Source organism: Elephas maximus, chromosome 3 (genome assembly GCF_024166365.1).
Source record: "Elephas maximus indicus isolate mEleMax1 chromosome 3, mEleMax1 primary haplotype, whole genome shotgun sequence".
Taxonomy (NCBI): domain Eukaryota; kingdom Metazoa; phylum Chordata; class Mammalia; order Proboscidea; family Elephantidae; genus Elephas; species Elephas maximus.
Window position 1 is genome coordinate 169,772,888 of NC_064821.1, and position 17,443 is coordinate 169,790,330.

Here is a 17,443-nt window from a genome sequence, read left to right on the forward strand (position 1 = left end):
TGATTGTGGCCCTCAGAGGTCCCTGAATTCCATATAAAGAACATAAATGCTTTTGGAAGGTGGAGTTAAAGCCAGTGTAATCTCATTGGGGGCACAGGGGCCTACTGCAGGGAGCAGATGTTCCACTACTGATAAACACCACCCTAACTACACTGCTACTCTTCACAGCTTGTAAGAATACCTGCATTTTTTAAGGTAGTTTAAGGCAGTGTTTCCTAAACCTAACTGCACCTCAAAGGGTTTCAGAACTGGGCCTAAAATCCTTACAAGCTTGTGAAAATATTTTCTGAGGGCCTATCCCAAATCTATTGGATCATCTCCAGGGATAGGGCCTGGCAATCTGTAGGAGTTCCTTCAAGTGATGTTGATGTCCAAGCAGGTTTGGGAACCATTTGGTATAGGGCACTAAAAACCAGGTAACAAACTAAGTCAATGTACAGTGAAACCTGTGAAAGCTGAACTTGACGGGACTGCCTTATTTTTCCAGGTCTCACATTTCCCGCCTTTGACAGGGTACAATCTTACCACTTTTCTATTGCTCTCTATTAGTGGAAAATATCTGCACATTCCTTCTCTGACAGGCTTCCACCTTACACAAGTTCCGGCTTTCACAGGTTTTACTGTATCTGAATATGCAAGAAGAGCTGGGGCCAGCTGAGGTTTACTACAAAAGCACTCTTGATCTGATGGGATGAAGAAAGCACACACCAGGTATGTGAGCACGTTTCAGATTCCCTAATGGCTGAAAAAGGTTCTAGGAGAATATACATATTTCACTTAGCCCTCAACATCTCAGTTTAGCTTTAGCCTTTCAAGACCCAGTATGGCGCAGGAGAGAACACTGTACCAGGATTCAGAAGACCTGGATTCTAGAACCTGTTCTGAAAAGTAGCCATTATGTGACACTGGCATGCCATTCAGCCTCTTCAGGCCTCAGTTTCCATTGTAGGTTATTAGCAACTAATAATGAAATAAGACAGTAGATGCAAATGTGCCAACAAAGTAGAATGAACCATTTTTCTTTTCTCTGCTTTGCCCTACCTTTTAAAACTTGATCTACTTTAGCATTTCTCTATGTGTGCTTCTCTACCCTAGATGCTGGAGAAGTTGCTAGCGAGCAAAGGTGAGAAGAGATTCCCCTTTCCTGTACAGTCTAACAGAGAAATTGAGGGCTGAACTGTCACTGAGAGTCCAGATCCACATGGGATCATGCGAACCATCAAAAGGGCAAGCAAGGGGAGTTCTGGCTGCCAGGCAAGGCGGTACAATTATCATTTATCCACGATGCAATATATGGAGACAGGTATAAATAAAAACTAGTAAGATACTTCATTTTAGCCAGTAGTTTAAACCTTTTCTATGGTCTTCTTCATTCAAGCAACTCAACCATCTATATACTGAAAACAGATCTGGCTCATAGTTATTGAGGACACCTGCTTCCCATTTCAAACTGTAGTATAGACACTGAGTAGCCAGAAAAGGACAATGCAAAGTGACCCATCATGAGGCCCAGGCAATTAGTGAAAGTCTGGGAGGAAAGTTTGAGAGTCCTATGTGACCGATAATTGCAAGGGTGACAAATACAACAAAAACTTATTCAGAAGGAAAATAAACATAGTTCTTTTTTACGTTAAACAGTTTACACAAAATAGAAACGTCATAGGACACATCATGACAATGCAGCTGACTGAATTTCCTTATTTATTAAAAAATAGAAATAAGTTTTGCTTTAAAAAAAAAAAAGACCTTAAAACTTAGTTTATCTTTCCACTGAATAACACTGAGAAGAAAGCTGGCTTTCAGATTATGTATTTATTTAAAAAAATAAAATGGATCGACAAAGTTACCACATTTTTCTGCATGCTGACAGGATTTCCCAAGCCCATGAAAGATATCACTTCTTGAGCAATTAAAATGACTTCCTCAACAAGGTAAAGACAGGAAATCTTTCAATCCAAATTCAAAGTCTTTATCACTAGTTCCATCTCACAAGCTAGTGGAATATCTCTGTGCCACAAGCTGAGCTGCTTAATAAAAGAAAGCTTGAGAAGACACTAAACAAGGATGTCAATAAGAGATGATGATTTGTTAAAATTGTAAAGCAACCATCTTTTGACCTGCAAATATTCTACATTAGAAATCTCCACCTCTGGAGATCTGGTTCCCCATGACAATATTATGATGAATCCAGGATAATTACAAACACATGGCATTTTTTTCCTGCATGCTTTCTTGGGCCAAACCCTGTAAGACCACATGTACAATTTACAGGATGGGACTTGAAATTCCCATTCTCACAGAGCATAGTTAAGGAGTGTTACCAGTAACAAAGAATAAAAGTTATACAACATTGATTATTATAAATTATATTTGTTCTTATCCACCCCATTCTCCTTAATATGTTCAGATTCTTTCCTTCAAAAAACACAAGTTTCCTATACAACACCAATTACGTCATTAATGATGATTAGAATGAGCTGTAGAGACCTTGATCCTGAAGACATGTATGTGAAGGTGAGACGCAATTTGATTGCAGACACTGACACAATAGCGGATCAAATCAAAGAATGAGAAGACCTGGAAAAAAAATACCATTAGATTCTCAGGACCTGCTTAGACCCTTGCTGAAAGTAAAGAAGAATGGCCTCTAACTTTCTTCTTCTCTCTCCAGATTCACCTTCAATTAAATACAATTTAATGACTGAATTTCCTCATGGATCTTTCCTTTACACCAAAGGTCAACAAACTCTTTGAGAAACAGTAGACGTTACAACTGCTCAACTCTGCCATTATAGCAAGAAAGCAGCCACAGATAATACATAGATGAATGGCCATGGCTGTGTTCCAATAAAAGGTCATTTATGGAAATAGGCCATTGGCCCACACTGTCCGAAATTTGGAATTTATGAGCCTTGAGGTAGGCAAGACTGACATTCCAAATCTTTATATTATCTATCTCTCACGACTGACGCACTGAAACAAGAAAACAAGTAGCCTACTGATCATGAAATAAGACATAGTATAATACTTACCAGAGCAATCCAAAGTACAATATATTCATCAATAAAGCTGTTAAAATATTGGTCCAGAAACAAAAGTGCTGGACCTATGAATGCTGTGTCATGCAAATGCATTTCACTTTTCGTCATATGTGCAACCTATGAATAAAACAGAATCACCGATGTACGCATTTTCATATTAGAAAAATTGTAAGCTACAGAGTAAATCAGTATTGTGCTCAAATATCAAGTTTTAAGAATCAGTTAGCAATATCTGAATTCCTACAACTAAAAATTTGTCGACAACATGAAGTATATGTGTGAGTTATATGCCCCATAGAAAGGGATATACACCATGTCAAATAAGCCTCCAAAAGATGCTTTTCACCAGGAGCTTTAATTTGAGTGTCCACAATGAGGCTGGAGACAGCAGATAAAACTAAATGACCAAATTAAACTGTGGATACAAGGGAGAAAAACTGTAGACACTCAAGGAGCTTCTGGTAACCTTGAGCTGTAGTGTCACAAAAGAGCAGAAACAGTTCCCACCTTGATGGGAAGAGATTCTGATTGCAGGAGAGCAAACTTCAGGACTGCTCAGATGCTACAGAATGAAAACTATGGCCATAAAACCAAAATCAGACAAAAGTTAAAAACAAAACAAAACCTGGATGCTTACCACAAGCTTATTGGTGATTTTAGCAGATACAAAACCAAATGTCAGTATATAAAGACAGGGATGCTTTTCAAAAAGCTGAACTGCTGATTTCTTGTAGATCATTGCAGCTAATGTAATCACTGATCCAATATGGAGAAAAGGAGAAAGGACACTTGTTCCCTGTACAGTGAAAAGAGAAGAGATAATAGTATCCACTCATCAGTTACTACATGGATCTGCTGAAAGGCAGCTCAACTCAGACCGTGGAGAACTGCATGGTGCCTAACAGCCAGCAGTTTCTATCAGTGAGCACCCGAACAGCTAGAGAAAAGTAGCAGCATGGACAGGTTAGGCACAAACTGAGGATTTTACTCAATAGACCAGGCTTATTTTATAAAGCATTCATACTTTTTTCATATATATGTATATAAGTGTATGTGTGTGTGTGTGCACAAATATATGCATATATAAACATATAAATGTACACACGGACAAATAAACCTGAGAAGTTTTGGACTTTTTTTTTTTTTGGCCAAGCAGAAACTCTAACAGATGATTTTATACATTTCAAATGAATAAACAAAGCCACCACAAAATCAAGTCTTAGCATAAACAATCATTAGAAATCTTAAGATATACTTACTGCTATCGTTGATCCATTTTTGCCAACACCACCTGTGAAGATTACACGGAAGTAATTTGTACAAGAAAATATGGTCCCTGCTACAGTACAAAGCGCAGGAAAAATTTTCACTTCAATATTCAGCACTGGAATCTTTAATGGTAGAGAGAGAGAACAATTAAAATATATTCAAATTAACGTAAGACAGTACTCTCAAATATTTCATTCATATTCCCAAATATTCTCCCTTCCCTCTAGTTTAGTAAATACACAAAAAATTTCCCTCTCCTTTCCATTATAAGTACATAACAAGTCTCAAGACATGAGGCAACGTAGAAATTCATCTCACTTCTCCTGACACCAACCTTTACAAATTAACTGACCCAACTTTATTAATTTGTGTACCAGCAGCTATGTAAGGATCACCTAATGTATCCCAGAGGTCTGGCAACAGTGAACCAAGTTGTCTTCTGACCTTTTTGTAGAAGGAATGTACCTTGTCTTTTTCTTTCTGCATTTTTTGAATTCTACCTCTAAATCTGTGGTTTATTACTAATTGTGAAAGTATGGAGCATAAAATAAAAAAAATATTTGCAATTAGACTAGAAAATTTACAAACTAGAGAATGGAACAGTTCTACTCCAAAGACTTCCCAATTCCAAATTGTTAGGGCAAAAGCAGAGGGCAACTGAGAAGGCACTCATATATGAGAAAAAACACATCAAGCACATTCAAACACAGCTCTACAACTCAGTAGCCAAAATGTTAACATGTAACTTTTCAGAAGTAAATAATATATTCCTATTTTCAGCATGGGAATATATTACTTTGGAAAACTTGCATGTAAACATTTTGGCTACTCAGTTGTAGAGTCCTATACTGAAAATAACAGAGCCCTGGTGGAGCAGTTGTTAAGAGCTTGCTTGTAAATGAAAGGTCAAAAGGTTGGCAGTTCAAATCCCTTAGCCTTGGAAAACCTAGGGGGCAGTTCTACTCTGTCCTATAGAGCCGTTATGAGTCAGAATTGACTCCACAACGATGGGTTTGGTTTTTGATTTTTTATACCAAAAATATGGATTGATTACTTAAAAGTAAGGCCGGCTGAGTGCATCAAGATCAGGTATTTAATCTTGAAAGCACGATATCTTAACATTTAAAAGAAAATACACTTGTACTAAATTTTTAAAAATCATTTAAGATTTTCTTCCCTTTTGTACCTCCCTTCAGCCTTTCTGGGAAACTCTGGTGGTGTAGTGGTTAAGAACTACGGCTGCTAACCAAAAGGTTGGCAGTTCGAATCCACCAGGCACTTCTTGGAAACCCTATGGGGCAGTTCTACTTTGTCCTACAGGGTTGCTATGAGTTGGAATTGACTTGATGGCAATGGGTTCTTTTTTTTTTTTTTTTGGTTTTAGCCTTTCTAAAGTTTCAAATTTTGTCCAATATGGATGGATAAGGAAACAACAGTAAATTCAATATATATTCTAGTATTAGATACAAATCCTATAGGAACAAGATAGCAAAAGCCCACAACGCAGGCCATGAGTTCTTAAAATAAAAACATTTTAACTAGGGCTGCTTACTTTCTATGACTGTCATCTGTCTACAGTTTAAAAATCAAGTAGGAAATGTGACATATCCTTTTTTCATGCATGCATAAAACTTCAGCTTTAGGGGATTTTTGGCAAACAATAATCTTAATGTTTAGATACTCCAATTCTTCAAAACTCTGAAGAACTCAGCTTGTTTACATAACTCTGTGACCTCTTACAAAACTGCAACTCTTAAAAAAAAAACAAAAAACTGAAATTGAGACTGCTCAAATTCAAGTTGTACTGTGGTAGTATTTAATTTTCTAAAATGAAACAGGTCAACTTAAAAATCAAGTCCAGTACTTTATGGAGTATCCTAAATGGCCTTCCTCCTTCCCTAATCATCTCCAATGCTTACACCCCAAATTCAAAACTTGTTTTCAACAGACGAGAAAACTAACACTATGGTTGCTTTGGGCTCCAAGACATTTTTTCTGCTCTAGTTCAGGAAACCAGGGATATTACAATCTAAATCTGATGCACCTGACTGATATTCAATATTCTGGCCAGTTTCCTGGTCCTCTCCCCTCCCTCTTCCCTCCACAGAGACAAAGGACCTCTCTGGCAAAGGGAGAAATACTATACTCCCCTAGATTCCAAAAGAAGCATCAATCTAGTACAGGGGCCATCCCGGTATTAGAGCCAGGTACTGAATGAGTGCCAGCTCTGGGTAACAGTAATCTGTGGCACATTGAACTGAACGGGCATCACAACTATATCTGGAATTTGGGGAAACTGCTTTAGGGTCATGGAAACTGTTGCCCTTTGAAAGAAGAAATAGAGAACATTAAAAAAGCCAGGCAATTAGTATGTGGCTTGGACCACAAAGCAAGTAAGCAAGCTATAGACCTACAAGCAAATTACCATAAACATTCTTAGGCTCTCATCGGTTCTGTCCTATGCAAGTTACATACATCAAAACAAATGCTCCTGAGTGTAGGATTTTGTTTGATTGATTTTTGTTTTCTATGCAGAGCCCTGGATATTGCAGGTGCTCAATATACATTTGTTGAAGGAATATTAAGATCTTTTCCTTTTCTTGTACTTTCTCTTGAGAATTACTGTTTTGAGAGTATGAAGAAATATCTTGTCCCCACAATAAAGGAAGCTAGCTACAAGAAAATATGAGGCAAAGTGAAGGGAGAGTTGCAGAGGAATCCCAAGCCTCATCAGCTAATCCCTTAAATATTGGTGCCAACTGAAACCACAACTAAAAAGCACTAAAGTATTGCCATTTTCACCCCACACTCAAAATCAAGGCAGGTGGGCACATTCTGTTTTTCCCGATCTTGCTCTTTTTGGCATTATTTTGTGGAACTCATCCATGGTGGCCAAAGTGCACCCACTCTATAGAAATAGCCAGACAGCCATATTGAAAACACATTCACCTAAGACCTACCCAGAGTTTCTGCAGTCTTCCAGACCTGGGAAGAGTAAGAGCTCTCTTAGGTCATGGAAAGAGCCCTAGTGGCACAGTGGTTGAGGCACTCAGTTTCCAACCAAATGGTGAGGGTTCAAACCCATCTTTCTGTGGGAGAAAGTCTGCTTTACAGTCTGCTTCTGTAAAGATTTACAACCTTAAAAACCCTATGGGCCAGTTCTATGCTGTCCTATAGGGTCACTATGAATCGGAATTGACTTGATGAAAATGGGCTTGGTTTTGGTAGGTCACGGAGTCTGCCCTATAAGCCAGAGGAATACCCTCGGGATTCATGGTATGAAATAATGCACCCAAATAGTATCAGTCTAATCTAATTTTCAAAAAGGTTAGAGGTGGAAAAATACTATCTTAAATTCTCAACACCTTCACCAGATTATAAGGGATATATGTTTTGGTTCAGTCATTTGGGTTAATACAGAATTAACCAATTATTAATCAATTATTAAGCTGTTAGACTAGTTTTCTTATGGGCATATTTTTTTATAGGGTTTGTAAATTTAAGCAGAAATAGAAAGTATTATTTTGAGATTAGTGACTTTCTTCCAAACAGTATAGGAAAGCCTCTTTGTAAATAATTTAAGTATAAATAAATTCCACCAAAATATAGCAAATGTTAACACAGATACTAATCTCCACCAAGTGTTCATGGAAAATCAACATGCTTGAATTATTTAGGTGTAAGATACTTTTTAAAGGGCACATTTTAAGAATGAGAGGAAATAAAAGTTAAACTACATGTTCGTGAAGTCCTACCTAATGAATCCTGAAACCTCACCTCATTCAGTTGCCTAAACTGGAATCTGATAGTTTGATATATATTTTACCAACTACTAGATTTAAAAGACTCAAATGCCAGTGAAAGTAATCATGAGTGGATTATACGTGGGTCTCTTCCAAAGTGATGACAGTCTCCTTTTTTTAAAAAAGAATGATATGATTGAATATACTTCCAAGACATTCCAAAGGTAATATTCTTTTGGGGAAGTAATATACAAAATGGTTTTTTGTTTGTTTCTTGCAATGTATAAACCATGCACCAATTTTTGTGCATGAAAATGTCTTTAAAAAAATGAAAACAAACAAAAAACTCAACATAAACTAACTGCAACCTTTAGTAAATTCATTGCCAGGCACCACCTAAGAAATAAAGATACGTGTATAACATATGTATATGCATAATTTCATTCACAACAATGTTTTATGCATCTCCACATTTAAAAGGATAATTAAGTACATAAACCAGATTCTGACTTGTTTTCAGATAATCAAGAAATTTCACTTTTTTGATAGTGGTATCCTGAAACTTCACAGGTAATTCATGTATGTTAAAAATATTCAAAATAACTTTTATGGAGAAAATTTTGGTGGAAGACATTAAGACCTATGCAAATAATGGTTAATACAGTCCAGGGATATAAAAAATTTGAGTGTGGGTAGGATCCTTTAGGTTTTATGATCTGGTTTTGGGATTATGTTTTCTTTCCTGCCTATAAGGCTAAATTGTTAAAATAAGACTATTTAATCTATTAGCGAGCAAAAGTAATAAAATTCTCATCTCTCCTATATATTAGTCTCAAAAGTCAATAGGGTCTGTAGAGAAATATATACTATGTACATAGCAGAATAGTTTCAGAATTTCCAGGTTGACTGTAGATTATTTTTATTCCTTCATCTCCTTCCTCATGGCCACCTCCCTAACAAAAGGCATTAAGGAAATGTGTTAATTACACATCCTCAAGTACCTAATTTACTGGCATAAAATGAGTTATGTAAGAGGAATTTTTGGCTCAGTAAATTTCCCTTATACTTGATTCCATCAAATGAATTATGGATACTGTATTCTGAAGGGGTGGTGGTGGCAATCAGCAGTTAACTGATGACCAAGGAGTAGAAACTACTTAGACTCAAATGTAGAAGAATACGTTCCAATTATAAAAGCAGCAACAGCTTTTACTGAGTGCCTACTATTTGATAAGCACTGTTCTAAGTGCTTTACACATATTACCTCATTCAATTCACAAAATAACCTTATGAGATAGGTACTACAGTAAAACCTGTGGAAGCTGGAACCTGTGTAAGGCAGAAACTTGCCAGAGAAGGAAAATTCAAATGTTTTCCACTGAAAGGACAGATGGAAAAGTGGTAAGACTGCACCTTATCAAAGATGGAAAACTTGTGAGACTCAGAAAACCAAGGCAGTCTCGACAAGTTCCAGCTCTCACAGGTTTCACTGCATTATTGTCCTCATTTTACAGAGGAGGAAACTAAGCCACAGAGAATTAAATAACAGATTAAGTCCACAGTAGGCAGTGCAGCCTGGATCAAACTCAGCCAGCCTGGTTCCAGACCTTGTACTCTTGGCTCCCATGTTATATTATCCCTCTCAGAATTTTGTGGGAAAAATTTTGTGCCAGGGAGGGGTAACTATATTACAGGTCAGGTTGAAAACCAAGGTTCTGACTTATTAAAATAATCCCATGGGACTGGTTTCAATAAGCATTAATGCTGTTTTGGGGTCAGGGTTAATTTAGTACCCCAAATTTGTTACGTAGCTTTAAGTATACGACAGAAAAACTAGTAGGCTCATGTAGTCCAGAAGGAGAATGAAAGATCTGACTTAATCTGGTCACTGGTTTGTCAACTTTTGTACCATCTGCTGTTTCCTTATCTGTTAGACAAGATGACAATAATAACTCAGATTCTCAATAGCCTTCAAAAACAATAGTCCTGGAATGGATCTAAGGCACCACATAACTCCACGCAGTAAAATGTATCATGCCCTAAAGAGAAGTTTATGTCCTACCATTGCTGTGACTTTTCACCTTCAGAAAGAATAAAATAATTACATATTATCCTTTAACTGGATTATACTATATTAGAAAAGACAAGCAAAAGACAACATGCATTACATGGGTACGCAATGTGAACAGTTACCATAGATTGCCAAAAAGGTGGTCCTCCAATCACTGCCAGCAAATGCATGATTATTATGAAGATTTGCACTTCAGTCACATCAATTCTGATTAGGTACAAAAAGCCAAAAAAAAAAAAGCAGAATTACTCAAAACAACTTCAAGTTAATTATTTCAAGCTTAGCAGCATTCCTCTATCATGCACAATAGAAAAAAAATCTCAAATATTGAGGAAAGGGGAAAAGGAGGCATCAAAAATTTGTTATGAACAAAATCAAGTAAAATCCAGAGCCTTTTAATTTGATGAATTTCACAGAGCAATAAAAACCCCTCCTTTCCAAAGGAAATTTCTGACTCATTGAACTTGGGCTGAAACTACAGCTTAACCTTTCCCACCAAACAAATGGGAGCTGGAGATAAATTTCGAATGTCAAGCAGAGGATTACACTGCACTGCTGTATAATATGAAATCTGGAAACAAGTGCTTTGTAGTATTAGGTGGAAAGAGTGGTGAGCTTTCACTAAAGTAACATAAATGACTGAGACCTTGCAAAACTGACTGCCCTTTAGATATCTTGCTATGGTGTATGTGTGAAAATTTCACCCAATTCTTAATCAAATTATTATCCTTACTAGGTCAACTACCCTAAGATTTCTGGAAAGAATAACCTGGAAGAAGCCAGGAATTAGCTTTGGGGTTGCTGAACATTATCTCACAGTCGAGAAGAGATAAACCTGATGCAAAAACAGGGCAGCAGAAACTAGAAGTCTGAAAGTCTGAAAAAAAGAGTATCAGCAAAAAGATTGAGGAGCAAAGCAAAGCATAAACTGGTATTCCTTTCCTTCTGTAGACTAGTACTTCGTATAATCTTGTGGTTATCATTCTCAGATTACTGGATCCAAATGCATTTTGATTCTGAGAATTTATCCTACAGATATGCTTTCACAAAATATTTGTACAAGGTTCTTCATTGTAGTATTATTTATAACAGCAACATTTTTTTAAAAAATCCCTCAATGAGGAAGTGTAACCACATAAATTATGGTAGTTCTATAAAAAATGAAATATTTTGCAGCTTAAGAAAAAAAAAGTGAGGCAACTCCCCTAAATACTGATACGGAAAAATATCCAAAATACATTAAGTGAAAAAAAAAAATGTTGCAGAATGGTGTATATGCTACTTTTTGTGTAAAAAAGAAAAATAATATTTTTATTTTTGCCAGTAATTGCATAACAAATTTCTGGAAGGATACATTACAAACTAAGTGGTCACCTATTGGGGAAGACAGTATGGAAACTGGGAAACTGGGGGATAAGGATAGGAAGACAACTTTTCACTACTTATCTTTTTTTATAACGGTAGTTTTTGAATAAAGTGAATAGTTTATCCAAGAAGGTAAATTAAAAACAACAAAAAAAAGTAATCAGTCTAAAAAAGACAGATGTCAACAGTAGCAAGGGGGTTCACTTCCTACAGCAGAATAGAGCCCCCATTTCTAATGCTGATACTTAAAGCAGATAATCTATAATGTGAGCTTAAGATATGTGACTCTCATGCCTGTAATAAATAACTGGGTTGAAACCAGTCTCTCACAACTAAAAAAACTGGTCTTTGTTTGCTCCAAGAATGTTTTTAAAACAGAAGCTTTTTAAGCTGCAAGCATATAGTGATGCAGTTATCCTCATATACACATTTACTAAAAAAAAAAAAAATGGACTGAATTAGGCTAAAAAGAATCTGTAGAGCTGACCTGGTGAATGGCGTTGCCAATAAGGGGAATTAGACTCAGTAGCAGACTCAGGAGACTAAGCAGGTGTCAGAGATGATCGACTCTGTCTTGGGTGGAGGAGGGTAGACATCTTACAACATTTTGCTGGATATATGAAGTAGCCTTTTGGAAGGGGAAGGGCCAGAAGTATAGAATTACAAAATAAAAATGGAGGGAACCTCATGCAATTAATCTTTGTACCTTGGGGTGAATGTAAAAGAGAACAGGAAACATGAAAAACCCTTAAAAAGCTCCAAACTGGGTTTCCTAGAAAAGTTTTATGAAATATCTTGTTTGGAAAATTTGGAAGACAGAATTTTCTAAACCATTCAGATAACTGTCGTATTTTTACCAACACTACCTTAATGTTAGGGGAGGAGGCCAGGGAAAACTTACCAGTTGGTAGCTAGCTGGGAATATATTCTTCTGTTTGCTTATCTATTTAGAGTAAAGCTCAGTACTCCAGGATCAGCCCCTCCTGCTCTCATGAAGCTGAATCATGAGAACTGCCTATCATCAATCCTAGAGATGTGGTTCTAATCCTGAATCTCAATGAAAAACGGTGTGGGTGCAAGGCCATTCCCAGGTATGGAAACTAAAGCAAGCTAGGAGGGACACGGGGCAGAAATGATTAACAGTGAACAAACGGGTTAGTGATTCTGTTTAGAAGAGCACTAGTTACATGATCGATCATTTCTCCCCCCTTCCACTAACAGGTCTCTACTAGGGGCTGAACTGACTCTAACACATTAGGAGAGGGCTCACTGTAATCTCTTTTGGCCATGCAAGAAAGAAACAGTTATCTAGAAAGCAGCATACTATACAAAAGTAGGAATGTGGCATTTCTGTAATAACTACCTTTTAAAATTATTATTTTTCAAATGGAGAATAATGGGTGATAATATTTCCAAATGTTGGCACTAAACAAAACATCTACCACCATCACAAAAAGTCCTTCAAGACACAAGGGACTGAGAGTGGAAAAGGAATATCAGAGTGATTAAAAATATATATATATACACACACACACATATATATATGAAAAAACAAATCTCATATCTATAGCATTACATGTCCACAGCCTAAAAGTTTCAAAGGGGAAAAATGAGGCAACACTAAAAACATAATTTTTTGTCTAACCATGAAGGTATTTGAATACCTTGACCAGTACTGCTTTAAAATAATTTTGCGTTTCTACTTTTATTTTAGTACATGTGGTCAGAGGACAAAAAGAATTCCTCCAATTGCTGTGGATAACCCATAATGAGCACTCTGGTCAGAACACACTTAAGTTACTACAAGGCAGCAACAAACCAATGTTCTGCTGGTTGTCACACAAGAAAAATGGAAAAGAGCAAACCAGTTGTGGAGTCTAACCTCCCCCATTTGTCTGATGTGGGTGGCAAGACTATCAACATGGCAGTCCAAGGTCAAAATAACCTTTAACACCCACAACAAACCTCTCGGGTCAATCATTCCTTACAACGCTCTAATGGTCAATTTATTAAGCAGCAGAGAAGAAGGTGTCCTAAGTAAACATGAGTAATCTGAACTTCTGAACAGGGAAGGGAACAGAGCATGTCTTCAGTGGGAGTGAGGATCTCAAGGCTCCTTTATCACCACAAAAAGGCAGCTCAGAAACTCCCGGATCAGAGCAATTATTACCTCAGAAGGACAAAATGGCTTTTAAAAGTGATAAAAGGGTATGACAACTCCAAACTCTATGATACCTAACTGTGAGGAAACTTTCTATTTTCAAAGTTTCACTTTTATTTCTCAGTGTTCAGAGACATACTTAACAAGTATATTTGGTTTGAATACAAGAAGACTCAGTATTAATTGAGGGATGCAAAGAGATTTCAGCTGATATTCTGTAAGAGCTGATAAGCATGTTAATCATTTTTCCCCAGCAATTTTTGTGTCTTTCCTCTCTAAAATCAGAAAAAAGACAATTTATTCTGTTTTTCTTCTACATGTGACATATCCATTTCAAAGACATACCTGTAGTTAATTTGTAAACATGTTTTTGTTAAACTACAAATAGTAAATATAATTATGTTGTAATTTTAGGCCGGCTATTAGTTTGGCTAATGAGCCCATGGGGTGCACTGGTTAAAGCGCTTTCATGCTAACCAAAAGGTTGATGGTATGGACTCAACAGCTGCTCAGTGGGAGAAAGACCGGGCAGTCTGCTTCTGTAAAGATTACAGCCTTGAAAACCCTATGAGGTAGTTCTACTCTGTCCTATAGGATTGCTATGAGTCGAAAACAACTCGATGGCACCAGGCTTTTTTTTTTTTTTTTGTACTAGCTTGGCTCACAAAACATGCACTAGGGATAAATTCATGTCAAAGAAACTCTGATTTGTACAATTTGACTTGTGAGCTGTTATTTAAAAAGAAGCATTTTGTTTAAAAAGTCATCCATATGAAGGTGTTTTGAACCCTACAGCAATTGCTAGATAACTACAGATCAACAATTATTTGTAAGTGTATCTGAAGCTCTAAAGAAATTATGTATAACCAGAGCATGGCATTCACTAAATGCTTTACCAGAAAAACCAGGCGGGGGGTGGGGGTGAGGTGTAGATGGACTAGAATGAAGATTAGCCTAGAAAGTCAACGAATTGCCTTCCAATATTTTACTTTTCTACCCTTGATAAGGGGCAAAATGGGCACAGCAAGCTTAGATTAATGTTAAATAACATTAGCAATACAGCTGAGATAACCATGAGTATTTTTAAGTGTTAGACAAGTATAAGCATTTATTTCTGAGATAAGCTAAATTATTTAAAACAGTATTACCTACCATATGATCTTTAAATTACCTGAGTGGACTAAAAAGAAAAAGCTCATCGAGTGGCTGAGAAAGAGGAGAAACATATAGCCCAAGGCTAGAATAGAACAAGTTCCCTAGGATAAGAGGAAATAAAATTTAAGTCTCAAATTGAAGGGGTGGCCTACCCTCATAACCTCTGGAAAAAGTAGAAAAGAATTAAAAGGAGAGTCTTTTCACTTCATGTAGTAAAATCTTGCAGTTAAATAAAGGTATCACTGGCCTATTCTTCCTCTCCAACTACAGTTCCACATAATTATGGTTTCTTTAAAAAAAATTCTTTTATCTGATTTTGCCTCAAATAAATTGGTGTCAAGTACTTTATCTTCGATCTCACTAATGCTGACTTCCATTGCCTCAATTCTGCTCCTACGATTTTCTACTGGGCTAATTCTGAAATTTTATTCATCTTTTGGATTTCTGTTTGCTGTCTCTCTATGGATTCTCGTAGCCTGTAGATTTGTCATTATGCTCCTGTATAACCTTTTTAAATTCCTCTGTTGCTTTGTGTGTTCCTTGGCTTGGTCTGCATTTTGTCTGATCTCCTTTATGATCTCTTGAAGAGCTCTGTATATTCATCTTTTGAATTCTATCTTGGTAATTCCAAGGCTTTCTCTTCCTCCAGGAGGTTTGTTCTTTGTTTTGGTCACTTGCTGAAGCCATCATGGTCTGCCTCTTTATGTGATTTGATATTGACTGTTGTCTCCAAGCCATCAATAAGTTATTAATTTATTTTATGTTTGCTTGCTGTGTCTTACCTTCTTGTTTTCATATGCCCAAAGAGCGTGGTCATGTGAGCTACTTTGATTACTAGTGTCTTTGAAGCTCTCACGTTCTGTCAACAGGTGGTTAGAGCTGTTACTAGGTATGTAAGACCAGGAGTCCGTTTACTCTTCTTGTGTGGATTCAGCTCAGGTATTCAGGTCATCAGTTACCAAGTGTGTGGTGCAGGCTCTCACCTATAGTCATAGACAGGCAGAGCTACGTAGGGGTGATTGGAGTAGGCCCAGGTATCTGGCTGTGGTAGGGGGTTATGTGCTGAGCAAGGTAGGGGCTGACAGCTGTCCCTGAGTGTCTGAGTAGAAGGCGTGTTGCTGTTCCCCAGAGTGCGTAGGTGGGTGGGTTTTGTAGCTGGACTCTGAGCACCCAGTGCTGTTGGCTGTAAGGACTGGGAGGCACCACTTATTCTCAGACCCCTGTCACGGGGGGCTAGGTGGAGCGGGCAGAGCCATCAGTCCTCAGGCCCCTGATGTGGGTAGGTCAGGACCCAGCTTAATGGGCAGGATGATGTCAAATGTCACGAATCTGCCACTCGCCCTCAGCTGTCACAGCTGAAAATAGGCTTCACGTATGTACCCTATTGTACCATGTTAATGAGGGCCTCTGCTTTTGAAATAGCCCCACACAGGTCTAGTTAGACAGGGGTGAAAGGCATTCAAAGTCCATGGACCCTGTATGCCTGTGCCTAGGCAAAGGCCTGTGCCTGTCCTGAGTTCCTGGCTTAGGGGAGCTGGCAGATTATTTTCTCCTGTTTGTTAATTTGTTCCCTCTCCAAAGCTGGGAGAATGGCTTAGGGTATGTGACAGGTCCCACTTTTGGCCCCGAGGGCACGGTAATCGCTGAAGCCAGAGCAGAATGGGGAAGGGGGCAGGTAAATGGAAGAGAGGTACTTCCCAGAGTAGAGAAGGGGTTTTTCGATCCTGCACAGTAGGTTAGACGCTTACACTTAACTTCCTCAAATTCAGTGCTGCCTTCCCCTGGTTCCGCAGGCCTGTGCAGCCTCTCCGCCGCTCGGTCTCTCCTGGTGTGGAATACGCATCCCGATCGCTACTGCTTGCCCCAGCCTGTGCACGCCGGCTGATCCAGCCTGTAGGGTGCTGGCCACATCAGGTCTGGCAAATCTTCGCTACTTCTCAACTGTCCCTCCCTTTGCTGCTCAGTCTGACTCCTCAACTTTGTCTTTGACGTTGAGGGCTCCTAGACTGTCATATATAATCGATTTTCTTATTTTTTCTAGTCACAGGAAGTGTCTGACTACTCTGCCATCTTGGCCTTGCCTCCGTAAGTCTTTAACTTGCTGTCACTAAGATGTCTACACATTTCAGGATGGCACTTTTAATACTGTAACACAATTTTACTTAAAATGCTAGAACGTATCAGGCAATAGTTGGCACAGGGAGTTTAGATGCTAATACATTCACCAGGAAACAATTTAGGGAGAACAACTGTTTCTGAAGCTTATTTTCTTCTGAACTTTGTTAAAAAAAAAAAAAAAAAAGTATGTCTGATAATTTCATTTCAATGACCAAATCCATTAAAACCAGCAATTATTAAAAGCAAAAGAAAATCTCTGCAAGTTAGCATCTTATACAAGTGAAGACAGTATATCTGGAGAAAAGAGAATGTCTTTCCAAAACATTTTTAATGATGTAAAATGCATTCATTGCCAGAACATTTTAATAGAAAGGGCTCTATGAGGTAGTTTGTTATTACAGACAAACAAGGTAAAACTAAGCACTACAGTCAATATTCTGACTGTTAAATTCATTAAGAACATTGGTGGAGAGGACCTTTGGTGAGTATAATTAACAATAAAAAATGAGTATCAAAAATT

At 37.7% G+C, this 17,443-nt stretch overlaps 1 protein-coding gene across 3 annotated transcripts in view; it reads right to left on the minus strand.

Annotated features, from left to right (window-relative positions):
- Nucleotides 1–1,758: 1,758 nt before the first annotated feature.
- The window catches only part of CEPT1 (choline/ethanolamine phosphotransferase 1), a 40,401-nt gene continuing 24,716 nt past the window's right edge, over nucleotides 1,759–17,443 (minus strand). For all 3 annotated transcript variants that reach the window (XM_049880095.1, XM_049880094.1, XM_049880096.1), the window contains exons 5-9: nucleotides 10,247–10,331; nucleotides 4,301–4,432; nucleotides 3,679–3,837; nucleotides 3,033–3,158; nucleotides 1,759–2,577 (exon numbers count right to left, since the gene is read on the minus strand). In XM_049880095.1, the coding sequence (XP_049736052.1) occupies nucleotides 2,458–2,577; nucleotides 3,033–3,158; nucleotides 3,679–3,837; nucleotides 4,301–4,432; nucleotides 10,247–10,331 (622 nt within the window). In that variant the 3' untranslated portion in view covers nucleotides 1,759–2,457. The remainder of the gene's footprint in view (nucleotides 2,578–3,032; nucleotides 3,159–3,678; nucleotides 3,838–4,300; nucleotides 4,433–10,246; nucleotides 10,332–17,443) is intronic.